At 40.7% G+C, this 27,763-nt stretch overlaps 1 protein-coding gene across 12 annotated transcripts in view; it reads right to left on the bottom strand.

Moving 5' to 3' along the window:
* Nucleotides 1-27,763, bottom strand: part of ctnnd2b (catenin (cadherin-associated protein), delta 2b) — a 225,541-nt gene that overhangs the window by 67,861 nt on the left and 129,917 nt on the right. For 3 of the 12 annotated variants that reach the window (XM_054735815.2, XM_054735767.2, XM_054735993.2), the window contains 7 exons: nucleotides 22,929-23,080; nucleotides 22,581-22,754; nucleotides 22,130-22,275; nucleotides 18,283-18,533; nucleotides 16,805-16,936; nucleotides 11,125-11,437; nucleotides 6,975-7,031 (listed from right to left, as the gene is read on the bottom strand). In XM_054735815.2, the coding sequence (XP_054591790.1) occupies nucleotides 6,975-7,031; nucleotides 11,125-11,437; nucleotides 16,805-16,936; nucleotides 18,283-18,533; nucleotides 22,130-22,275; nucleotides 22,581-22,754; nucleotides 22,929-23,080 (1,225 nt within the window). The remainder of the gene's footprint in view (nucleotides 1-6,974; nucleotides 7,032-11,124; nucleotides 11,438-16,804; nucleotides 16,937-18,282; nucleotides 18,534-22,129; nucleotides 22,276-22,580; nucleotides 22,755-22,928; nucleotides 23,081-27,763) is intronic. The other 9 variants (XM_015957313.3, XM_054736015.2, XM_054735967.2 and 6 more) reach the window with 7 other exon arrangements.

Consider the following 27,763-nt stretch of genomic DNA (forward strand, 5'->3'; position numbering starts at 1 on the left):
ATTTCATATAGGTTTATAAGTAAAATTATAATGTATGTCAGACTTCTGTATCCACTCTACTGCAATGTTTCAATGGTTATTATTAATATTTTTTCCATTTCCTGTTTTCATGTTTTTAATTCAAGGCACAGAAACTGCAAAGGAAACTATCTTGACACATCTGCAATAACAAGATTTTAAATCCATTTCATTAAAAAAATACAGGAACTTCTATTGTACTCACAGACATAAAAGCGAATCACTTGTCAAGCATGCCGACGTTGCAGATGCAGAAGCTTCTGTTCTGGGAGAACAGGCTGTGTTCAGGGTGGCATGGACGTAATTTTGGGGGGGACAGGGGGGACATGCCCCCCCCCCACCCACACACACACACTTTTCCAAAGTCAAGTTTTGACCCCTGCACTTTTTACCATCCAAAAACAATATTACGCTATATTAATGTGACACTGGTTGAGGACCAAGCGGAAAACAACCGTTTGTGTTGAAGCCTGTTTCCCATTAGAACATGCTGTAAACCCCCCCCCCCCCCCCCCCCCCCCCCCCCCCACACACACACACACACACACACTTCTAAAGTGAAAATTACGTCCATGCAGGGTGGGTTTTGTCTTTCTGCACCCTTTGGGTTTTCATATCTCTGATGCTCAGTAAAGGAGCTCTGCTGACGTTCTGGAAAGTTTTAACCACCTGCTGTTAAGCCCTACGGCAGTTTTCTTTTCTAGTGTACCCACAGACGTAAAGTCAAAACGGCCAAACTTACAGATTTACATAAAATTTCTGTCTATTTTTAGTGTAATTTCTTGGAAAACTTGTAGTGCTTTTTCTTTCTGTCTGTCTGTCTGTCTGTCTGTCTGTCTTTCTTTCTTTCTTTCTTTCTTTCTTTCTTTCTTTCTTTCTTTCTTTCTTTCTTAATGTCTTCTCAGAGTATCTCTCTACCTGAATGTATTAATTAGACTCTGGATTTGCAGTCTGGGATCTGTTTTACAACTACTGGGTGGTTTAAATATTCAGTTCCTTTTAGTTTCTTTGTTGACGCACAAATATATGTAATTATCTGAACTCCTACAGCCGCTGATAGAGATCTTTCTCATGTGCCCACGGATGTTTTTCACACCAGTTAAAGGAAAATGGAAAAGAGCTTTTCAGCTCTAATTTATCACAAGTTAAAACAGAAACACCATCAGCACAGCGGTGGCCAGACATCACTCAGATCTTTGATGTGTTCATATAGAAAGGTTAAAAACAATAAGATACCCTTTTTATGACCTCAGTTAAAAAACAACAGAGATGTGTTCTGATCTGATTGATAAACTAACAGCTGGTTGAAGTGAGACCAGTTTTAATATGCACATAATAAACTTTTCATAACCAGTCCCTCCAGAAAGTTACTCTAAATACAACCAAATACCTTCAAATTTAGCTTGTAAATGCAATTTCTCACTAATCACAACAACTTTTAGACATGTTTGGCCTGCCATCCCTGTCTCTTACCAAGCTTTACTTGTTTTACATTAAAGATGAAAACATGTCCAAATCCAGGACATTACATGGAAAGTAGAAAGCTCTTTTGCACCAGGTGCAACAAGGTGGAACATACATAAAAACTGGTGTTTGACAAGCAATGACACATGTCAGAAGAATGGCTGAAAAGTAAGAATCTGTGAGACTACAGGTGACCGTGATTGAGGCTAAACCATTTGTATTTACAGGTTAAATCCAGTCGTTCCACAGAAACACGTCTCAAAAGATCTGAACTATTCCTAAAGAAATTAAGTAATGCTTTTTTTAACAAGCTTCATAATTGTGTGCAAATTTTGAACAGCATGACTCTCAAAGCTCGTCCTCTGTCCTGCGTGTCTTTTGCCTCACAAAGCTGCTCTGTAATAATTTATTCATTCACTAACGCTAGCCTGAAGCTGTGCATCTTTTCATCGTGCCTCTTCTGTATATGTGCGTTTCTGCATCGTGTAAAAAAACAAAAACAATACAATAGAATGCTTCTGGTCCCAAACTCTGTGTGACAGCATCACAGAACAATGAACAAACACTGCAGAGCCATCTGTGAACCGGGGCAAAAGTTATTTGTACTCTTTTAAAGATAGGAAATAAAAAATGCCACAGAGCATTTACATTTACACCTGATTCCAAAGCGGTTCTGAAAATGCACCAGTCAGCTCACAGGTTTAAAAGTTACTAGATGGGTTACATGTATAAAATAAAAGCCCAGAAAATAACCTGGACTGGTGCAAAGTACCACCTATCCATCAACCGGCTTTGTTCCAAAGCAACTGCTCACACATGTAAGGTATGACTGCTCAGTTGTGTGTGTGTGTGTGTGTGTGTGTGTGTGTGTGTGTGTGTGTCTGCTCTGTCTTCTCGATCCCCAGTGAGTCGTGGAGGATGGCTGCTTATACTGAGCCATGATTCTCTGGAGGTTTCTTCCTGTTAACAGGGAGTTTTTCTCTCCACTGTCGCTGCATGCTTGCTTAGTATGAGGATTGCTGTATAGTCACTGACACTCGCCAGTGACTTGATGCAATTTGCTGGGTTCCTTATATAGGAAACATTATTTCTGATTGGTTTAATGAACTGTGAATTGGAATATTAATTGTGTGAAGTGCCTTGAGACGACTCTTGTCGTGATTTGGCGCTATATAAATAAACTTGAATTGAATTGAATTGAACTTGTTAACAAGACAATCTCTCACCTCCACCTGCCTAGCCTATGAGCTCCTGCATATAATAGCATCACTAACAGCCAAACCATTTACACTACAATACAAGATGCCAGGCTCAGAGCAAAGCGGCAATAAAACCTGATAAATTAATAAAAAGAAAATATATTAACAATGTATTCAGGCGGTGAGGAAAAGCACTGTGAGGTGGCTGATAGGACTTCATATGAGTCATGGTTTTTGAGGAACAGATATATTTGAAACTGGTGGATGAACTACATGAATCGTGTGTGTGTGTGTGTGTGTGTGTGTGTGTGTGTGTGTGTGTATTCCCATTGAGAAGTTACACTGGGGGAAATAAAGATGCTTCTGATGACTCATCCTCAAAAAGAAAATGAGAGATAACATGGAGTAAGCCTGCAGAGGACAACACACACACACACACACACACACACACACACACACACACACACACACACACACACACACACACACACACACACACACACACACACACGCACACAGCAATGTGTCTATGGTTACATTGTGATTGCTTAGTAAATATTTTATTTGGTGAGATATAAACTTTATTGCATGTATCCTAGTGGATCTATTGTTAAGCGGGTAAACTAGTAGTAGCACATCCAATGTCAAGGAAAGCAAAAAGTTATTATCAGGAGCTTACCATAGGGTAAGGGTTAGGGCTCTGGAAAAAACAAGTAGGGTAAACTTCCTCCACAGTGATGTGAGAGAATCATTACCAGTTATCACAAACACTTGATAGCAGTTGTCGTCGCCAAGAGGTTTACCACCAGTAATTAGGTTTAGGGGGCAATTACTTTCTCACACGGGGCCAGGTTGGTTTTTGGATTAAAATTGTCATTTGCAGTTTGGAGTCACTCAGCTTACTTTTGTTTAATACTGCAAAACATTTTTTCATTAGACTGTAATAAAATTACGTTATAATTTCTATTATTTAAAATATAAATATTTCAGAATTTTAACTCTAAAATAAATGCCTCAGGATTATCACCAGGTTAAAGTATTTTTTTCTTTAGTTTGTGAGCCAAGTACACTGAAATAACCATAAACTGAACAGCCTGAGCCATCAGCTATAAATATCAGTTTTACTCTATAGGAGCACTTAAAGGGGAAGAACATTCATTTTAGCTGCAACTGCAATCTACTCAAAGTTCAACTAGTATTACAAATGTGTCGAATGGAAATAAAATTGCTAAAAAAACATCTGATAATATCTATAGATAATGTAAACGAAATAGCCTGTGTGTGTGGTGTTTTATAGTGTGGTAAGGTAGTTGACTGGCCTACAGGGAGGTGAGAAGAGATGGATGGTCAGTCCAAAAAACACACGCACAAAAAAAAAAATTGCACGCACAACTAATACACACATCAGAGTGCTTAAGAGCATGAAATCAAAAGAGACATTTATATGATCGGGTCAAATCCTGTTTAGCACAAATCTTCCTTTGCGTTAGCGGGATTGGTTCCATAAATTACCAGAAGCCTGAGGGAGGAAATGCACTGGAGTACTCAAGAGGCTGTCTTCACTGTAATGTGCCTTCATTTGCTAGATTGTGCCAATGTGTTGCTTGACAAATCTGCTAAATTATATTTGTTTGAAGCTTTTAAAGCATTAATTCAGTTCAATTCAATTCAATTCATTTATATAGCGTCAAATCACGACAAGAGTCATCTCAAGGCACTTCACATAATACTATAATTATTAAGGTATCATTAGCATACTTACTGGAGGAGGTAACAACGACCTTGTGTCTACATCAGTTCAGACAATGCTAATGCATGGAAAAATATGGCTTTTCTTTTTTTCTATAGCCTATCCTGAACTGTATTGTCACATCCCTCCTTTAAGAAATTTGCAGTGAAGAAGGCCCATGTGCCAACGATGATTCATAAGCTTACTGACAGGAAAAAAACTAACTAATGTTATGGAATAATGATCACAGGTGCACAAAAAGTTATCTTATAGGGGCTGTGGACAAACAGCTTTCATTTAGTTAAACTAGAAAGTTTTCTGTGTTAAATCAACTCACAGCAACAACACTACACAAATATCATCCGACTAATGCCCACACCGCACCAAACGTTTTTCAGCCTTCCAAGACAAATCTCTCATCGTGAACAGAATCGTGACAAAAAACGGTGAACGCGGGGGTGATTGGAAAGGCTGTGGCCGTCCAGTGTGACTTTATTGAGCACCCTCTGGACCAAAGTCAGCCTCCAACAGTCTTCAAGCATTGCCTGAAAACCCAAGACTCCCGTATGCAATGAAACCAATGAAAATACACCCAGGGTGTGACCCAAACAACTAGTGATGGGAGTACAATACGAGAGTAGAAATAGCAACATTAGCAGCAATGGTAGCTACACGCAAGAACATGAGGACCGCTTCTTTTTAGAGTTTGGTTTGGAGTGTAATAAAATAAGTGTTAACAGCAGTGCTTTTTTCTCTCTTCATTGTTGATTTGGTTAGCTGTCAACTTTTAGTAACGTATGCTTTTTGGGGTGTGTGCTCGTGATGCAACGTGTCCGGCTAGAGCAAGGCGTTGTGCAGTTGGGCACCCTGAAATCTTGGGCCGTTTAATGTGCCACCTTTCTGGAGTTCTCACAATATGACATGAGCATTCCTGTGCAACAGCCAAAACACAATGTGATCTGGGCTTAAATGGCTGCCACATGGTCAAAAAACAATAAATGGAAAAATGGATGTGTCACTACCTTACTTAGAAGCAATCACTCATGGGAGTTTTAAAATACTTTTCTAATTCCCTATAATGGCTGCTGGGCTAGCTGTGCTACTTATGCTTTTGCCCAAGCAATAAGAATTTGTTCTCTTCTTTTTTAAAAGCTAACAATTTGATTTAGTGTTGTGTAAAGTACGTTTAGTTAAGCCCTTTCACATGGCAAGATAGTTATGCAGATTCTTGATTCAATAAATGATTTGAAAGGGAATTTTCTTGCTTCTTATGAAAAGGAGGATGCTGGGGAAGATGACCTCCATTATAAAAAAAAAACCTCCCACCCACTGCATTCCACTGTGGAGACCATGGACAGCTCCTTCAGAGGCAGACTGAGACATCCCAGATGTTAAACAGAACGCTATCGTAGGTCATTCATCCCCTCTGCTGTAAGAGTGTATAACTCCTCAGTTTAAGCTGTACTGGCATTATCCCGGTATGCAATAACACTAATGAAATACTCAGTATGTGATCAATACTTGTGCAATACCAGATTTACATTGTTTGTCTGTGTCCCTTACAGTATGCTGCCAAGTTCTGGAATCCAAGTTTTTCACTTCTTACTTGTGGTTTTTAGTGGTCGAATGTTACAATACTAGCTTACTGCCTATGTGTGTGTATACATGTGCCTTTGTTATTATTCTTCTTCAAATTATTCTTTTAAGTGCAGTAACAAATTAATTTCCCCACTGTGGGATCAATAATGTCTACTCTATTCTATTCTATTCTGTTCTATTCTATTCTATTCTTGGTTGATTGAAGACATGTTCACTACTGCATTCCTAGAAATACCATGGCATTTGAGCAGCATGTCCTCCATCATGATTTATACCAACGGTTTTTACTAAGGTCATGCTCCTGCTACTGGTCGACTCACATGTGCTTCATATCCCAAAGCTTTGCAAACTGTTTTATTAAACAATAACAGCTAGACTATAAATGTGGCTGGCTTATTGTATACTCTGCAGCATTAAGGGATAGATAGCGCCACTTTGAGCAGAAGTTACATTTTCAAGTATAGCATTCTTTGCTCTCTGTTGGAAATGAAAAGTTAAATCAAAGTCAGGCATTAAAATAAAACTTGCCAGCCACATAAAGACAGCCGACACAAAAAGACGATGAACACAAACGAGTGAATGAGTTCACCAACAAGAAGATAATGGATGGAGGGATGAATGGAAAGATGAGAAGTCAAAGGAGAGAATGAATAATATTGCCTCACCCAAAAACAGAGGCTGCCCGTTAATACCTGCATTGGCTTTTTCTGATTTCCTGGTCTTGCACTGATTCCTGATCTACTTTCTAAAATTCAGCTAAACGTTAGAATATAAAAGTGAACCTTGTTGACTGGATCAATAAATGGGTGACAATACAAACGTGAAATGCTGTCATGCTGCCATTAACATTAAAATCTGCATTAGATACTGGTGCCATATAGAAAAGATGGAGAGATTCAGTGAATGAGACAAAGGTAAAATAGATAGACAAAACGCACATATGTAAAAATAAATAGTAGGATTACTTTGTCATTCTTTGCTCGGCTTGATTTTGATTCCACACAAGGAATTCAGGGTCGTACCTATCAAGGGGGGACAGGCAGAGAGAAACAAGAGAGAAGTATATGTTGGCTGTCTGGCAACAAATTATTCAGTAATTGTCATAATTGTGATAATTAGTGAATAGAAGGCAATATGTCGTCACTAGACTCATCTTTCTCTCTCAGTATTTGGTTACCAGGCAATGGTGGTGGAAGGGTGAAAAACATGCACACGAAAAAGTGGCAAAAACATGACAGGTTTGTCTGGTAAAGAGAGGGTCTCTGCATACAACAAAACAACTGTCTTCTTGTTCTCTTCATTTAGCAAATTTTATTCTGACCCACATAGTGCTTTTTGTAAAATATAGGTAAGTTTGGGTGCAAATAGGGACATTTTACACATGTAATGAAGAATTTGGTGATTCTTTTGATTATAAATGGTCAGTTTTTACCTTATGAGGAAGACGTGGTACTAGAGTATCTAAACAGGGAGTATCAAATTGGAGCGTCACAAAAATATACATCAATCCGACAATTTAAAGACCAAGTTCACTCATTTTCAGTGGTCTTTTACCCTGGCAAGCAATGCTATAAATGTGAAAATATAGTTTGGACACTACCCATAGACAGAGCTCAGTCGTGGAGCGAGATCTAACCCTAACCCTAACCCCTGTTTTTCAAACTGTCTCCACATGTTATTTGGACTATGAACAACATAACACTCACCGCTACGGATGTCAGTCAACGGGGCAGTCGGCCACACGGTTGAAAAAGATGCAAATACATCCTTTTTCTAAAGAAAGGACTTCAGTACATCTGCTCTTTACTCAAAGATAGGCCCAAGTCTAAATAGTGCCAAAGTTGATCAAACGAGTCGCCTCCATTTTAGTTGTTCCGCTCCATTGCAAAATCCCGTCCACCAAACCGATAGAGTGATTGGCAAGACACAATGGTAGACCTGCTAAGTTTCCTATGAAGCGTGGTTTGACCGACAAGCAGAGCAAAATCATTTTGCTTTCACTACTGTAGGTCTAGATTTCTTGGCTATAAATGAATGCCATATGAGTCGATCTCTGTGGGAAAATAGCTCTGGTGCTCCTGTTTCAGGAGCTAGAAGACAACTAGAGCAGAGGTGAGCAGCAGACAGCAGGATTTGAAGTCAGACAAGGACAGCAGTTGCTCAGGAGGTGGAACGAGTTGTCCAGTAATCGGAAGGTTGCAGGTTCAATCCCGGCTCCGACCAGAGAATTCTGCTGTTGTGTCCTTGGGCAAGACACTTAACCTGCTTCGCCTGCTGGTGGTGGGAGGGACCGGTGGCGCCTGTGCTCGGCAGCCTCGCCTCTGTCAGTGCGCCCCAGGGCAGCTGTGGTTACATCGTAGCTCATCCCCACCTGCGTGTGAATGTTTGTGTGAATGTGTGGATGACTGATTGTGTTGTGAATCACCTTGTAGAACACCAAGTAGGCGCTTTACAAATAAAGGCCATTTACAATTTATTTCCTGATATTTTGACATCTCGCCTTGGATAGCCTCTGCAACATTAATGTTTTATCTCCACAAATAACACAAGCCGGAAGGAGTTCTACCGTATTGTGGAGTTGCTAATGCTAACATTTAGCTTCTACTAGCCGAGAAATTGGGTGTTTCTCAATGCCAAGGAACCTCGCCTTGATGTCTTGGTCCCACCCCAGTTGCCTAGGAGATAAGTCATCAGGGATTGCCAAGGTGTGTTCCATTGTTCATGTTCTAACAAGGCGTCTGTTCTCCGTTGGTTGGATGTTTAGCTAGCTGAGCAAGGATACACGGGAGGTGTTTTGTAGCCTAGCCCTGGTCAAACATTTCCCAGAATACAGCGTTGCATTTTGAAAAGGATGTTCAGAAGCCGGTAGCTACTTCGGGGGCAAATTTCAAGTTTAAATGTTAGTAAACTAATGGGCCGTTCCCATCTGTACCGGGTCGGCCCGGGCCGGGTAGCGTAGGTTGTTTACATATCTGGGTGGCCTGGTATTTTTCCGGGCCAACCAAGGCTCATTCTCAGCCCTCTTCTCGAGGGGGTCTGCTTCAGGCCGACCAGGGCCAACACACCCACTGCTGACAGCAAATTCACACCTTCCATTAGAGTAAGCCTCTGATTGGTGGGTAGAATCAGCCCACATGGGCTTAAGACAAGGATGTGTGGAATCAACCGGGCCAGGCTGGGGCCGACTGGGGCTACCCGGCCCGGGCCAACCCGGTACAGATGGGAATGGCCCATAACTGGAGCTATTGGGCTGATATCTGAAATGTTTTTTTTATTTTATTTTTTTTATCCAAAGTAGTTATCTATGGTTGGTTAGTTGCTTAGTAGTTGTGGCCTTGGTGGCTAGCGGGTAGTAACTTGCTTACATACTTAATTTAACAAATATATACACAATTTTAAAAGTAAAAGTCTTGTTATTTATTTATATTGAAACTTATACGTATAAAATATAACATTATCTCCCGTGTCACGTGACGTAACGTGATGCAAGTCTGTTCCATTCAACCGTTTTCTTTGACCAAGGAAGGACAGTGTCCTTGTAAAGCAAGGCGCCTGGTCTCACAAGACATCGCCTTGCGAGGCCAGGTGCCTTGACATTGAGAAAATCCCATGCTCTGCCCTTTCATAGCTACGAAATCAACAGCCTTCCCCGTCGCAAGCCAATATAGCTGAGTCCTCGAATGCTAATTTGACCATATGATGTGCAAATGTCACTGGCTTTTTCTAGTCTGAGCATTACTCCGTTTATTTTGTAGCGGCAGTTGATGCAGCCAGGAATCAGGGGTAGAAGATTATTTTAACATTTATCCTGCCAGTATAACTCAGAGTGACTGATCATATTTAAAAAATAACAAGTAATGAACGGGTTCTAAGTGAACTTGGTCTTTAAAGCAAAAACAAGATGACTTACATCTTTTTTTATGTTTTTTTTTATAAAGGTTTTTTTGGCAGAAGAAAAGGAGCACAACCGTAATATTACTGTATGATCTGAGAGGACCCTCACTTTAATGCAACAAGCACAAAAACTTTTCGCTGAGCTGGAATGGTAACAGCACTGATATCAACGGTGCACGTGGAAAACAAAGTAAAATGCCATGCTTTTACACGTAGGTTTCATTAATGCAGCAGGGCAGATGTGTTGAAGGCACAAAACAATGATGCCAGGGCTAAAGAGTGAGCAAACAGACAACGTGACAGCAATATGCACAGAGAAGTAATCACTTGGACGATGGGTGAAGGAAAGAGCAATGAAAACTGCAGGAACAGGAGTCACCCACTCTAATTGTTACAGTACAGAATAATAACCACTTCAGATCAAAATGACACCCTCAATAGAAACATAAAAATTGTGCAACATGTGTATAAATAAATAAATATGCATATTGCTTGATCTGACATGTCAAAAAGTACTTAATTCAGGCTACTTCTATGTCTGACAGCTGGTCTGTGCAGTCATTTGTCAGGAAAAAAGTGAAGGGAAAGAAAACGCTGACATATTTAGAGTTCGAAACTTGATTTTAACTGGGACAAAGAAAGTGGCTTTCAAACAGCTATTAAGCTGTCTTTGATATATTTCTATCTGTTCTGTTTGAAATCTCACCGCGTCTCTTCCGCACACCCACACAAGCACGCAGAGCTCTGCTTTTCTAAAAGCAGACTTCGTGCAGGCTCTCCGTGTCAAACGTGTCAACCGGGCTGCACAGAACGTAACTGATGGCCGCTGACAGCGAGGCACTGCACTTCTAGGAGTGACGATAAACTTTTGAAACTGGACCTAGAGGAGTGTGCAGGCATTTAAAAGGCAGCGTGAAAAAGGCCCAACATGGGGTCATTTAGAGTGGACAGTGAAAGATGTGGCATGATGTGTGCCTCTTACTAAAGCCCAGATTCAGTCGTCCATTGAGTGCAGCTGTCAAACCTTGACAGTCAATTATCTGTTGCTACAAGCTGTGGCAGCAACATGCAGTCATTAAAGCCTGATGTTTTCCAGATTAACTGCGAATAATTAGATGGACTTTGGTGAATCTGGCCCTCAGTAAGTTCTTTGAATGTGGAAAAAGGGGCAGCAAAGGGGCTTCATCATCAGCTGATTCTAGAACAAGTAACTTGTCTCACCTTGGGTCCTTCTGGATGCTGTCCACTGATGGAGACCGGCCCAGGGCAGCTTCAGGTGGGAGGGCGGGGCCTGACTTGCTGTAAGGCGACTCAGTCGATGGGCAGAACTGAAGAGTGCGGTAAGGATTGGCGTAGTCAGCGGCTCCACTTCCTGTGGCAAAGCTGCCTCTCTGGAAGGTGGCAGCGGTGCTCTGACTTCCCGTTCGCTGCAAGGGGATTGGATCAACACCGGGGGAAGATGGGGCTAGAGTGGGAACAGGAGTGTAAGGATAAAACAGATAATTGAGGACTTCTTGGTACAACTGGTTCACCACTGGGGTTTGAGTAGCAAGGTGTGAGTGGGCGGGTAGTGGAGGAAAAATAAATCACAACCAAACACAAACCCAGCCCAAGGAAATGGAAGCAGGAGTAGTAGAGAGCGCCAACACCAGCACCAATGGACAAAAAGAAAAAAATAAATAAATTATGAGACAAGTACATAACAAAACATTCTAAAAACTTCAAGGACTTCAGATAAAACTCATTAAAACATAAACATGGTAAACAGACAGGAGCTGAACAACTGAAATAAAAAAACGAAAAAGAACTTGAGCTGTTTAAAATAAATAAACATAAAACAAATGCCGGTAAGAATACGCCTGGCGCATAGCCTAAACGCTTCCGTGCTTTTTGGATCAACTGAAGCATAAGTGACACTGAATCTTAAGCTTCTAACTCAGAATAAACCGAATGCTGATTTCCATTTGTCAGACACTGAAAAGGGTGAAAAAAAAACATAAAAGGAATTTTATCTCTTCCTAAAAAAACAAGCCTATGAAAACAACTTAGAGCTGATTGTGAGCCAAGCTGTTTTGTCACCTTCCCAAAGAACATGCACATTTGGACTAGGGATGGGCCGACATTGTTCAGCCGATATCAGCGTGATTTTACCATTTCTTTAAATATCTGCATCAGTGATATACTGTACCTCTTCAGTAGGGCTGATTAAAAATGAGGCACATCTGTGGGCAGCCTAATGCTCACAAACTGTATTTAAACATGTTTTCACTCCTGAGTGACATCTGCCTACCATATGTTCTAAAACATTATTTATTGCCAACTGAAATGTCAGTGTTCCTGTTTTTTCTATGCAATGTTTGAAAAGGAGTGGGGGGGGGGGGGGGGGGGGCATTTTATTTTTGCTAAACTTCCCCAAAAACACCCACCAGAGCAAAAACTAAAAAGAATTGCATCAGCACAGGCAAAGTTATTCAAAAAAACATGACCGCCTGGGCAAAAAAAATGCACGAGGGACCTCTAAGAGTTAAGGAATACAATTAGGTCCTGTCTTTGTGTTTAAAAAAGGATAATCACCATGACCCAACATGTTCCATACCCAGTTAACCACCTTAAACTAATTAAATTGACCTTAAAACATGATGAGACTTCAACAAAGAAATGATTGAATTTAGAGTTTTTTTTCTTCTCTAAAACAGGTTTTATTAGCACAAATCACACATATCAAAATAAACTGAAGCTAAAGGTCAGATATCTTGAATAAAACAGAGCTTAATTACTCGCTCTCCTAGTGCATCTACCAGTGAGGCGGCCAAGCCACCGGTACCGCGTCGACAACATTTTAGGACACGGCTGATTTATGTTGATTGCGAAGCACCCAATCTGATGCCCAAGGGATTAATTGAGATTAATTTTCATCTTTGAAACTAATTTAGCTAACAGACTGTGACTGAAAGACAAATTGGCACTGAGGCCCCGTGTGGATCTGCCTACCTGGTCTTGTTATTAGCACGGCATGATCAGAAACAATCTCTCATGTACATTAGCCTTGAAGATACCACCACACCGTTAAACCATGACTGCCTGACTGGGACTAGACTGGGACATTTACCTCTCTCTTCACACTGTTTATTACATCCATCACTTTATTTAAAATATCACAAGGAGACTTTTACTCACTGATTTCTACATGACGTTGATTTAGAGTATGGATTGGAATATACTGAAGCTGGTTTTAGCTCATCTTTCTTGCTTGGTCTTTCCTGTGTCTAACCACCATCACCTAATGATCACAAGGTCCTCAGATGTTCCTTAGTGAACACTTAATTTACCACAATCTCTCTACAGAACTGTAGCGTGATGAATTGTCCATTTCTGACCTAAAGGCCCTGCTCTATTTGCTCTGCCCAAGCAAAACCATAAGTTTCTGACACAAACCTAATCTACAAGATATGGGTCAAGGCCACTCATGCTCTGTGCTCTTATCTAAACTGTTGCTTCCCCGGGCAGCACAAGAAAGACGAACTCTTTTTGAAACAGAACTATTTCTCTTTAAATAATAATCAAATAACGTATGTTAGTCCAAATAATCATGTGAAGCTAATGTTCAATCTGTGAAATGAGAATATTAATTAGTTGATATTGTAATCCTTTGATAGTATTTAATAAGTAATAAAACTTTAAATACTAGGCACTAGACTGATCACATGTAATGCTAAGTCACATGACATATTTCCTTTTGCTGATCCAATCAGAACCTTCCAGATCTGACGTGAGGCGTGGTTTTGTTGGTGCTTGGTAAATCCCCTTTTGTGGCAAATTCTGATTCGACCATGAATCAAAACATCCAAATTATAAAACTATGCCACACGTCATCTTAACTTCAGTTCGAAGCGTTCTAGAGAAAGTGTCGGAGTGGCCAATCCGTAACTTTCCTCTTCAGCCGAAAGAACCTAACGACAAGCTGGATTAAATCTGTTGCATGTTCCACCTGCCGCAACAGTTCCTTCAGAATAAAAGCTTAACCATCATGACCCTTCAGGGTCTCTCTAGCTGCCAATTAAACTGCCGTGACCTGGGAGTATCTCAAGACGGGACTGGTCGGCAACTGCAGCTTTGCTACAGGCTTCGGTTCCAGACAAGGTCCAAACTGGACCTCGACACCTCCTGATCCAAACAGGGACTTCCGCTGGGAACGTAGACCGACAGATGGAGTCTCAATGTGTGTTATAATCTCCAAACCAAGCTTAGAGCGAAACACCATCTCACTCCCATCAGAACTAATCGTTTGTCTGGATTTGCTGGTTCTGAACATATTTCACACACACACCTTAGTTCATCATAAACTTAGTGTTTAAAGTTAGTCTTGTTTAATGTTTTTAGAAAAAAATCTTTTAACTTTTTAAACCTGACTCTCTCTCTCTTTCTTGGAGTTGATACGAAGTGTTGCTCAATCCCTGCAATAAAAAGATCCAATCTTCTGGTTAAATTTGTTCAAAGACCATTAAGGTGATGTTTCATATCTTATGATATTTCACATTCTATGGTTTCTAATTAAATGTAAGAACATCTTCTCTACAGAACTAAATGATTCACTTATGGTGCTTTCACATCTGGGTCAGCATGGCCCAGCCCTGGTATGATATATTGTGCTGTGTGTGTTTTCCGTGCTCAGCTGACCTCTCCTGGCAGTTTTCTTCAGCATGGCCTGACCCAAAACACCCACTGCCGACCGATTAGCTGGGAAATTAAGGCCTACCTTTAGAGGGAAGCCTCTGATAGGTGGATAGAATCGGGCAGCAGGGGCTTCCTGCATGCACAATTATCAGTCTGGACATCGGGGAGTAAACATCTCCTCTGACTTTAGCTGGGAGCTGCTGCTCCAGCGTGAGGACAGACTGCTGTGAGGAGCACACACAGCAGTCTCAGTGAGAGAGCAGGAAGCAATATCAGAGTCAGTCTCCAAAAGCAACTCTGCTCCCGGCCGCATTTTTTAATTAAAACACCATGGACTTCTCCACACATCTTTTGCCCCGCCCACGTGCTTGGAGATTTCCACATTCCCGAGAAGACTGTGTGAATAAAACCTGGCCGTGTGCGACTGGGCCGACCCAGGTGTGAATGCACCCACAAGATTTAATATACTTTGATAAACAGTGTATTTTCACAAATTAGTCGCTAACCAAAGCTGTCACCCTTTCTTTCACTTTCTGACTTTCTGTAAGGGAAATTCAAAGGGTTCAAGACAGGTTCCTGGTTTCTGTGATGATTTTGAGAGGAGATTTGTGGACCTGATGCGACTGAGGCCCTGAAGCTCGCCTGAGAAGATCGAAAACCTTTGTGGAATTTTTGGAAGCACCCTCACAAATGTATTTTGCATTTTAAAACCAGTTTCTATCCTTTTCTGTCAGGTTATACAAGTGAAACTCAAAAAACAGAATAATAATAATGCATTGAACTTATCTAGCGCTTTTCTAGACACCCAAAGACGCTTTCACACACTCTCACATTCACACACTGCTAGTGATGGTAAGCTACTTGTAGCCACAGCCGCCCTGGGGAGGTCTGACAGAGGCGAGGCTGCCTTTGGTGCCGTCGGCCCCTCTGACCACCACTAACACAGGCAAGTTGGGTGAAGTGTCTTGCCCAAGGACACAACAGCAGGATACCCCTGGCGGGAGCTGAAATCGAGTGCATGACCCTCCGATCATGAGGCAACCCGCTCTACCACCTGAGCTACTGCTGCCCCTACGGTGCAAAAGTTCTTTTATGTCACTAATTCAACTTAAAAGGTGAAACTAATATATGAGATAGACTCGTTACATCCAGAGCCAGATATTTAAAGCCTTGATTTGTTATAACCTAAAAACAAAATAAATACAAATATATTTCTATTGCATTTAAATCAATTTTATGTAAATCTAAATTTCTTTCCAGATCTCGGTGAATAAACAGGTCCAGAATTGTCTTTTCCAATCCCATCTGGTGCCAGATTCATCTATAAGGAGTACCAATTACTACCTTTGCTCCTACAGGTATTGGTAAAAACCAGAGACAGACTGAGCTCAGAGCACTGCCAGTGAGGGAAGAGGGGTGTTCTGATGGAAAAGCCATTTTCTCCAAACATCACAGGTTGGAAGATCCACTACCAAGACTCTTAAATCTAAATCAAGAAGAAGATCAATAAGCAATTTCCGAGCCAAAACACGAAGCTGGATATTAGTATAACAGGCAGATGAGAAATCTAAAAATAAGATGGTGGCATGTGGGCCAAGACTTTTTTTTTCATTTAGAGATAATTGATGGCTATTATAGACTATTCAAAAATGTGCTCATCCATTTAAATCAACGCAAAACTTCCTTAAAACCTTCCCAATAATCAAATCCCTCCTGAAAATGTCACATTTGTATATGAAACACTGATTAAAATTTACATTTGTTTAATTAGAGTATTTGCTCTAACAGTTTTACTCATTAGACCGTTTTTGTTTCCACAAGATGGCGATGACCCAACTGCAACACTAATCGCCAAATAACCAGTTCTTATATCTAAATACACTAGTCTGTGCAGGTGGAGCTCTGCTCTGATTGGGCGAAATTGGAGGAGCATGTGCTTAACGTTCGATCTAGTTTTGTTTGAGTGACTGAATATCACATTTTAATTGCATTGACCCTCGTGTAGCGTTTACATGACCTCGTACTTTTGTTAGAATCTGTTAAATTTAGTAGATCATGAAGTAAAATTCTGCATTTTTTATCTGTTGGTCTCCATCATGTGTTGATTTCCTGCTCAGGCTCCATCCTGTCTGTTCCTCTTGTGGGATTTTATTTTGTAGACTCAGTATTTGTAGACATCCCCTCTGTGCCCTAGACACACAACCTCTGCCAGTAAATCTGCGTTCACCTTGTCCTCTGAGGCTGGGTTTGGTGTAGACTCTGTCTTCATAGATGGGGCCAATGTGATGTTCGGGAGACTGAAGGGGTCGCAGTTCAGAGCCCAGGTGACTGTGCTGGCTGCTGTAGGAGCCTCTGGAGCCTGGAGAGGTAAACAGGGTCCAGATTAGACTGTTAGGTGGTCAAAAACAAAGAAAAAGAGTTGGTAGAGAAACATGACATCCTTTGAAATCTGCAGTCTGTATTTACTCAGGTTATCTGTGCCTGATATTAAAATGTGTTTGCTGATCTGAAGCATTTAACTGTAAAGGGGTTTATACTTTGTCACAAATATGGACCTTTACTGTTATGCCGTGAGTTAAATGAATAAATACACATTCAATCTGTTGTTTCTAAATTACTAGCAAATTATTGCATGTTGTCCATTTTTGTTATGTAACAGTGACATTAATAAAATACAGAACTTGATCCTAACAGACATCGTTGTTTCTATATTCTTAAAATCTCAGGACAAAGTTAAGTATTTGAAGACTGGGTCCTTCAGTCATATTGTTATTGCATTTGCAATACTCTATAGTAGGAACTAATGCCTTGTAACTCGTACTCTGGAGACAAAATGCTCCGGTGCGCCTGTTTCAGCAGAGAGAATACGGTCAGAGGAGAAAGTAGCTTGTCATCTGGAGGACAGGATTTAGATTCTTATTTCCTGATATTTGGAGATCTCACTTCTGATTGGTTAACAAGAAATCCATTCTGTCACTGGCTTCAATTGCTCTGCAACATTGAGGTTTTATGTCCACAAATAACACAAGCCTGGAGGAGTTCTGCTGTGAGGTGGAGTTGCTAATGCTAACGATTAGCTTCTACTAGCTGAGACATTCACTACTATCCCCTGGACGCTAAACCAACAACAGCCTTCCACGTTGTGAATCAAGATGGGTGAGCCCATGAATGTTAAGTGACAGTGTGACGTAGATCTGTCAGGCTTGTCAAATCCTAGAGTTTCACCGTCAATTTTCTATCAAAAGCTAATGCAGGAGATATGTGTAGGAGACTATTTTCACGTTCAGCCTGCATGAAAAAGTCAGAGCGACTGATTATTTTCACATGGCTTCTCGGTGAAGGACCTCTAAAAAATGAACTAATCATGAATTGTTATTTCTTGGCAATATTGTGAATTAAAAAAAAACCTTCAGCTAATAATTTCAAAAATTAGATAACATGTGTTTTCTCCCCTAACTTTGTCCTGAAGCTGTTGATTTTTACACACACAAGAATGGAGAGTGGCTTCATTTCACACTAACCAGCAGGAACTCAAATTAAAGCAGGCCCTTAAGAAATTCCATAATTTGATGAGATTGTTGATGAAAATAGGCTTCAAGTCAAACACAAACATGAAGCTGAAAACAAACCACGATGACAGCGGGCGAATGAATCCACGACACCACCGACAGCCACACACAAAGATAGTAAGGGTTTTGCATTGACCTCTACCTGCCAGGCTACCTGGCCTTTTCAGGGTTGCGTTGGCGTAAAGCTCGTGGGAAATCTTATAGCTGTCTCCACTGATGTGATGCAGCATGCGCTTGGTGGGAGACAGCGTGGCGTAGCTTCCCACTGCCGAGCTGAGCTGGTGGATGGGTGAAGAGGCATGGTTTCCCCCGGGGGAGGCAGCCGTTGAAAGAGGGGAGGAGGAGCCGGCGATCCCCGATGCTACAATATTGATGGGTGATGAAGTGCTGCAGGAGAGGAGGGACAGGTGTTGGAGTTCTCATCGAACACTTTAAGGAAAATTATATAAATATGAAACAAACGCTGGATTTGGGCTTCAGGGACTCACTGGAATAAATGAGTCTGAATGCTGAATTACATTTGACTGAAATGTTCCTGTTATGATGCAGTTTAATAAAAACTGGACACAGATCGGCTGTGATACATTTGAAGTAAACGTCTTAAATGAAATTAGTTCCTTACATTGACTGAGAGCTGTTAGGGTCTAAACAACCAACCTAAATATAGATTTAAAGAATAAAAACTAAATAGAATAAATGAATGTATACAGCTGACAAACACAGTAAACACACTGTTATGTGGTAAACGATTGTGGCAAACATCTACGGTTAAAAACATTGTTGTGTTGCTGTTGTTTTTTTACTTTAATGACAAATTGAATTTTACCAATCAGGTACCAACCTGTAGCAGGTGAAGGATCCGCTTTGCAGGATTGGGTAAATATTATTTATTTATTTATATTATTGACATATCTTTATAAGGAGGATTAACCCCTTGAGATGAAACATCTCGTTTACGGGGGGGCTCCCATATTTCAAGTGAAGAATGTACAAAACAGCAGATCGGAGATCACAGACAGCATTACAACCTCCGTATACATAGTCAATGGTTACAACACACACACACACACACACACACACAATGGCTCACAATGCTCAACCCCCCCCCCCCCCAAAAGCATGATTTAATCATACAGGTGAAACACGAAAATTAGAATATGGTGAAAAAGACGGTTTATTTCCGTAATTCTACTTAAAAGGTGAGCAAATATATGAGATGCAGCCCCGTGCAATCCCAGATATTTCAAGCCTTCATTTGTCATAACTGTGGTGATTATTGCTTACAGCCTATGAAAACCCCACATTCTGAATATTTTGAAAAGGTTTAAAATTCTAGACTCAAAGTTTCACACTCTAAGTGTAACTGAATGAAATGACTGTTTTCCACCATAAGTCATTTTCCCCCTCTCCTCTGATACAGAACTGGTCTGCATGAGATATGGCCTCAAGGTCTCATGCATTTGCTCCTAAACTGCTTTCTTTCCAGCTCAAGAGAAGAATGAAGAAAAGGACTCTCTCCTTTTAATAAATCAAAGAACTCTATTTTAATAAAGCTAATCAAACAAAGTGTTAGTCAATAATATGATGTGACCAATCTGTGAAATCAAAGTATTAATTACTTTATTGTAATCCTATAGAATAAAATAAGTAATATGACTTTAAATGTTTCCACTAGGACTGATCTCACGTAGCATTAAGACATCACACATTGCTTTACTGATCCAATCAGAATCTGCCAGATCTGACGGAGGCGTGGTTTTGGTGGTGCTTGGTAAATCTGTCATCTTTTCATTCGACCATAAATCTAAACATCCAAAGTATAAAACTATGCCCACGTCATCTCTAACGCCAGTTCTAAGCGCTCTAGAGAAGTTGTCGAAGTGGCCAATCCGTAACTTTCCTCTTCAGCCAAAAGAACCAACGACAAGCTGGATAAAATCTGTTGCTGTTCCAACTGCTGCAACGGTTCCTTTCAGAATAAAAGCTGAGCCATCACGACCCAGGTTTGGGTCTCACTAGATGCCAACAAAACCGTTGTGACCCGGAAGTATCTCACAGACTGGTCTGGTCGGCAAACGCTGCTTTTCCTACCGGCTTCGGTTCCAGAGAAGGTCCAGCTGGACCTCGACATTCCTGATCTAACGGGGACTTCCAAAAGGGTATGTAGGCCGACAAAATGGCGTCAAATGTGTTTATGAATCTCTTAACCAAAGCTTAATGCGAAGACGTCACCTTCATTTCCCACCAGAACTAATCGTTTCTTCAGATTTGCTGGTTCTGAGCAACATTCCACATTACACCGTTCTCCGTCTCATTCACCTTAGTTACAGCATACATTTAGTGTTAAAGTAAGTCTAGTTTTAATTTTTTTAGTAATAAATCTTTAAACTTTTAAACTTGACTCTCTCTTCTGTTGTCTCTGAGTTAATACGAAGCTGTTACCTAATCCCTGCAATAAAAAGTTCTGATCTTCTGGTTAAACAGTACCTACAGATCCATAAGGTTGATTTCATATTTCCTATGGAATCCTATATCTTATGGCTTATTAAATAACATGTAATTTAACTCATTACATAAGCTAATTGTTACGTCCCCGACGGGTGTTGTAAAAATGTGAAGGATGGGGGTAACATAAGAACTGGCGGAGGAGTTTAAAATGGGTTTATTTGTAACAAAAAGGTATTAAAACACAAGCAAACAGATCTCTCTAAAGGTTAACATTACACAGCCAAATGATCAACTATAAAACACCTGGTTAAAACTTAGATTGAAAGTTTAACCGAACAGAAGGTGTTTTAAAATCCCAAAGGTGAAAAAAAGTCCCAAACAATTTACTGATTAAAACACCTGGTAAAACCTTATTTTAAAAGCTTTACCACACGAAGGTGTTTAAAAACCAAAGTCAGTAAAATTGCACCAAATACAGTTGAGCTTTAAAAAACATATCACCAAGAGTTAAACACTACCGCAGTTTAAAACTCCAAAGAATCCAAACGAATGCAACCAAAAAGGGGTTAAAACCAAATAAAACCCAGGAGGACAGCAGAACCCCTGCACTGCTGCCTCCCAGACTTCTTCTTCTTCTTTTGGTGTTTTATTGGCGGTTGGCAAACAACGAATGGCGCATTACCGCCACCAACTAGTGTGGTCTGGAACAGCGCTCACAAAACAAAATCAAACAGGGGAAAAAATAAAAAAATACATAAAAAAAAACTCAAAGTCGCCTCCCAGATTGCTGAAGGCACAGCCCTTTTATGCAGGTGTTTGCTCATCAGGAAGATTTAGCTCAGCTGTGCTCCTCAGCAGCCCGGGGGAGAGGAGGAGGAGGGGCGGAGTCAGGCTTATTCACTAGAGCTGGGTGATCCTGGCTCCTGTTCTTCACAGGCCAGACTGGCAACCGTAACACTAATGAATCCAAAACACCTGCAACAGGTTCATGAGCCTTTGGATGGTCTCTCAGTCTGGTTCAGTATTACTGTACTAAATGCACCATGTTCCACCTGTACATACATTACAATATCCCATTACACATTTTACATTAGCTGTGGGCTCTCTGCGTGAGCCATAAATAAAATGCTGTGGGTTTGAACTACATTTGGTTAAACAGCATGAGTTTGTCAATCCTGGCCCACCAACAGTCTGCTGCTTCAACTGACTGTTGGTCTCCTCTATAAAATAAATAGTTCAACAACAGTTAGAAAAGACTCAAACTGATGGAATGCCTCAACAGGTGAGCTGCATGTTGTCCGTTTTAAAATAATGTTTTACCTTTTTTTTTAGGACAAAATTAGCTTTGAAGCTGTTTTATATAAATTGTGTGCCAGAAACCAGGAAAAGGATCGAATTGTAGATGTGATGTAACTGTTGAGTCATTTATATCGATCTGCAACCATGCCGACGTCCCTCGGATGAACTCTTTGTACTTTAGGCAACGTGTTTATGTAATGTGTTCCCAACACAGAGGCCTGTGTGAATAAACCAACCTGTAGGACTTGGCAAGTCTGCTGGGTGACTGTTTGGGTGAGGAGACTCTCTGCAGCGTGGCGTAGCTGGGCATGTCGGCAGAGGCTGATCCGAGGCGCTGCAGCTTGGTAGGGGATCCCACTGCCTGCAGAGGGGAGCTCACACGCTGCAATGAAGTTGAAGATTTATTCTGTCAGTCATGTTAAAAATGAATTTTGTCTTTTAAGTAAAAAACGAGCAAAAAAAAAAAAATACAGCTGGTCGCCAAATTACATTAGCTCTGAATTCTTAGCTTATACTGTTAGAGTGAGCCTAATGGAGATGTAAATTAAATATCTGCAAATTAGGATTTCATCATCCCAGCAGATTTGATGAGAGTGCAAGACAAGCAAAAGCAACAAGTCGTGAATAAAACTGTAATACAATGAAAAAAATCTCTGATCTGCACATTTTGAGTGTGAGAGTTTGTACCTGTGCTGGCAAAGTGGCACAGGAGTAATACATGGATGGTCCAGCAGGAGCAGGTCCACCATCAGTGGACATGTGTAGGGCGCTGCCAAGGGCCTGCTGGGCAAACGACTCTCTCTGGGACTGCGAGGGACAGTCTGTGCCCACTAACTGGGCCGCTACACGACTGGATGTCCCCTAGCGAGGTTGAAGACAAGAGTGCAAAAACGTGAGACGTGGGAGGAAAAGAGGGGTCACGAATTGGAAGAGGAGGGAAACAAAAGCAGGAGAGGAGCAAAGCCAAAAAGAGTTGTGGAAACAGGTGACGAAGGGACAAAATCAGAGAGAACAGCAGCTAACAGAAGCACTCACCTGGTTGTAGCTGTGAACTGCCCCTCCGACTTGCCCGCTGCGAGCTGCAATTGTTTCCCCAAGTGTCAGAGCTTGACTGCCATGGTACCCAGCGGCTACATACGCATCTTGGCTGTTAAGCTGCAAAGCGCTTTGAGACAGCAGTCCATGTCCTAATGGGGAAAGAAAAGAGGGAAAAAAAGGCTTAAAAATGCACGAGAAGCCAAGCCAAACCAAAGAGGCACTCCTTTAGCGATGATCCTTGGAATGGCCAAGTGATTAACCCAAAACTCTTGTTGCTACGCTGACATGCAAATTCACATCGTTTGGTTGACCTTTGTGAGAACTTCTAAAGAGTCTGAATAAGAGGAAAGGACAAATAGTGAACCTAATTTAAACAGACACTGAGCCTTCAGAGAAAACGAAAATTACTTCTGAGAACAAATTAAAATAGAAAACTTTATTCCTACAAGTAAATATCTTTTCAGAAGAATCCTGATACATTTTCCTAAGTGTTTAGGTTTCGCTGGGTCCCTCATCGGGCCACTTTCCCCAACTCCAATGTACTATTAATATATATATATATATATATATATATATATATATATATATATATAATATATATGTATATATATATATATATATTTATGTATATATATTTTAACTATCATTTCTACTTATGAAACGTTTTTTATCTATGCTTTCTATTTCATCTGATTTTTATTGATTGATTGATTCAATGATTGATTTGTTTATGTTATAGTCACTGTTCAGCTTTAAGCAAACTTAGCCAAACATTGAGTTTCTGTGTACGGTATATTGAGCGATGGCAACAAACTTTACTTTGTATTTATATTTCTTGGGGGTAAAAATTTGCTTCAGCATTCGTTTGTCGCTTTTTGTTTGAAAACTGACTATTGAGCATGAGCATGCACCACCCCAAAAAAGAAAAAAAAAGTCACTCTAATAGCTTTCATTATTGCACACATCATTGTGGAATCATAGCGAGACGCTTCTGCAATGTCACAAGATTTATTTCCATCCAGTGTTGCATTAATTTGTCACCTAGATCTTGCATTGACGATGGTAGAGTCTGACCGCTGCACCGAGCCTTCTCCAGCAAATCCCAAAGATCTTAGGTGTGTTCTTGCCGTGTCGTATCTCTAATTCCATGCTGTAGTTCTTTTTTAAAACACAGAGCAGTTTTGTTTACCTGTTTTCCCGCTACCTTTCGTTTGCGGCTGCTAATGTTGGGAGGAGAAACCGGACACCAACTCAACACACGAACAATAGAACATAGAAAGGAGTGCGAGAAAGAGGCAAGTCGAAAACACACAAGAGCAGCAAAATAAGAAGCAGAAAGCACAATAAAGAAGTCAGCCGTAACAGATCACTGCACAAGAGAAAACCATATAATGGACTGGGACAACACAAGGATCATAAACACCGAACAACAAAACATGGGTAAAAGAAGCTATAGAGATAAGGAGACATGGATGTGGGACTATGAACAGGGACGATGGAGTTTACTCGTTGGATCGTGCATGGGACTGCATCGTCGGAGAGGGGAGAGCGGGCAGCAGAGGGCGACAACGTCCTCTGCTGCCCACGGATAAACGGAGAAGGAAGTGACGCCACCATCAGAGTCAGCTCTGAGGAAGTCTGCAGCCGCAAACGAAACGTAGCGGGAAAACAGGTAAACAAAACTGCTCTGTGTTTTAAAAAAGAACTACAGCATGGAATTAAATCCCAAAGATTCTCAATGGGGTTAAGGTCTGGACTCTGAGGTGACCGATCCATGTGTGAAAATGATGTCTCATGCTCCCTGAATCACTCTTTCACCATTTGAGCCCTAGGAATCCTGGCATTGTCATCTTGCAATATACCCGTGCCGTCAGGGAAGATGGAATAACCTGGTCATTCAGTATATTCAGGTAGTCAGCTGACCTCATCTTTGGAGCACATCCTGTTGCTGAACCTGGACCTGACCAACTACAGCAGTCCCAGATCATAACACTGCCCCCACAGGCTTATCCAGTAGGTACTAGGCATGATGGGTGCATCACTTCATCTGCCTATCTTCTTAGCCTGATGCACCATCACTCTGGAACAGGGTCCATCTGGACTCATCAGACCAGTTTCAATAATGTGTTGGACAGTTCTTAACCCAGTTATACTCGTTTCTGCATTCTCCTCAGATGTTCCTCACTGCACCAGTTAGTGCTCGTTGCTGTGTAGTTTTCATTTCCTGCACGTGCGAAGGTTGGGCTCCCCACAGACGCCTCTGTCGCCGGTTTTCTGCTCGACAGGTAAGCTAAAGTTCGGCATGCTATTTGGAGAAATTCATTTCAGATTACTGCTATAAGAAGTTAGCAGCAGGTACTTGTAAACAGAGCGTGCACGAGGATATCTGGGCGTCCTCTCTCATTCGCATTTTTTTTAAACGTGAAGAGGGCGGTTCTTTCCTGAAATTCAGAAACATCCTCCACCATACCTTTAACCAAGAATGTTTCATATACAGTCACATGTTTTTAGGGTGCTTCTGTCCTGTTCTGTTGTTGTAAATGAGTCAACTGCCTTCCAGAATAAATCCTTGATTTCAGCTTCTTTGACCCCGACATTATAGGATCACCATTTCAGAGCAAAATGTTCTGTTAAAAACTCAAACTACACAGAAAATCTATTTAAATGGATGCTATTTTTGGAGACATCACTTATTCCTGTTTGTATAAACACCACACATGTTTATGTTTTTCAAAAAGCATGAAAAGAGAAAGGAGCGGTTAACAAGCAGATGAAAGCCTTTGAGGATTGAAGCAGACGGTTGCACATACATACAGCTGGAGCATAAAACGCTTCACAGATGATTTAAGACACGGCCTGATGTGAGTTTAGAGCTTTTCAAGTCTTGCGTTTTGGATCGTTTTGCTTCCAGTAAAAACAAGGTGACTTGTTACAGAGAGACTTGCAAAGCCCCAACAACCTGCAAATGGACTCAAAACTCGAGGAGCGCACTTATGCAACAGCTCACGCTCACAACTCTGTTTAATATTTCATCACCTCTTAATTAATTAATTTCTAGTGATAATGGTACTGATGTGGCTAATAAACAACTTTTATTGCAGAAGTGATTTCTACTTTTCATGACTTTTTTTCTAGCTCAAAAGTCTCCCAGTGGCTTTAGTAATGTCTACATAAAGCAACTGGGTTGGCTGCCTCAATGTGACAAACAACTCACATTGCCGGGAAACAGCTTTACAGCGTAGATCTAGTCTACACAGAGCCACAAAGGCCTAACGCTCAGTGTTCGTGCTCTCTGAGGACTTTTGGAGCTGTCCACGGTCAATAGCAGTTGTCTCTTTAATCTTTATTTATTTTGCCAAATTAACTGAAAATCACATGAGACAAAATGAGTCTTTGCTTGTTTGTGACTATAAACCAAAGTTAAATCACCATGCCAATGCACGGGACAGATTAAATCAGCAGATTGCAGCTAAAAGAACCTAAAAGTTTTGCAAAATGAAGCTCCAGAGAGAGAGATGTGACTAAAGCGCAGCACATCTCCCGGTGGCAACACAGCTGGTGAATGTGCATTATTTAAAACATGATATAAAACTGAGGATCCAGGTTTAGTTTACTGGGTCAAAGCCTTTGTGTCTATGACAGGCTCGTTATGTTGCACACGCAGGCATGCATCTTTACTTGAAGCTCGTTTTCACGTTGATTCACGTTCATGCATACATGCACCAAAACTCAAAGCCAGCAGGATGTTTTCTAGAGTCTTCGTCACTTAAGGTGTGTCTCATGTGTCTCGAGGAGCCTTTGGGGAATTAAAAGGCCTAATAAATACATTAGCACTCAAGCAACAAAGATGGAAGGCTTCACAGAATCCGTCTCAAGTATGAAAGAGGTGATGGGGCTGCATGATCATATTTGAAAGTAAACACTTTCTTGGTGACCAACATCTTATCATCAGATTTATGTTTTTTTTTCTAATAATCACTCCCACAAAACTATGACCAAAGTCCCAAAACTGTCAAATAAACACAGACTAACATGCATGTTGAGTATCTCCAGCATGGAAGCAGCATGACGAGTGAAGAGACTGCATCCTGCTGGTATTCCATACTGATCTGCTCAGCAGCACAAGTGATTCTGCTGGAGCTGAAGTCTTTGTGCATAATTCTTGCATTTCTTGTGCTAAAATCAGTCATTTTTGTACATCAAGAAGAAACTGCTTTTCCTTTGTCATGAAACAGATGTCAAATCACTGACAGTTGTTAGAGATTCTTAGTTTCTAACAGAAGTGAACAAAAACCAGATCACATTGATGCAGCTTGCTGAAGATCTATCAAGTTGCTTTGTTGTTGGCTACAGGTTGATGTTTTTGCACCTTGCAGATTACTTCTCTTACATCTGAAATATTTAGTAATGTTATTAAATTATAGATACTTATGTTTCTTACTTACAGTAGTTATTATTCCTTGCTTGTATTTTCACCTTTCCTCTGTAGTTTAGATTTGAAAGCAGCTGTATGGTAGCTTGTGCTCCAGTAGAAGGTTGTGCATAAAACATGCTATTAGGTTAGTAATGCTGCAAAAAATCTAACTAACCAAATCAAATAATTTTTATTTAAAAATATATCTTGTACTGACAAAAACTTAAAACATGACAAAGATCAGAATCTAAAATGATGAGATCTAAGAAATTCTGATTCCAAATCAGAAAGCAGCAAAAATACAATTAATGCAGAATGCATAAAAGTATCTTTAAAACAAATTACATTCATACTCAAAATGAAATAACCTTTAGATTAATTTCCTTTCAATCTGAATACTATTTTTGAGTCTGCTGCA

Source organism: Nothobranchius furzeri, chromosome 11 (genome assembly GCF_043380555.1).
Source record: "Nothobranchius furzeri strain GRZ-AD chromosome 11, NfurGRZ-RIMD1, whole genome shotgun sequence".
Classification (NCBI taxonomy): Eukaryota; Metazoa; Chordata; class Actinopteri; order Cyprinodontiformes; family Nothobranchiidae; genus Nothobranchius; species Nothobranchius furzeri.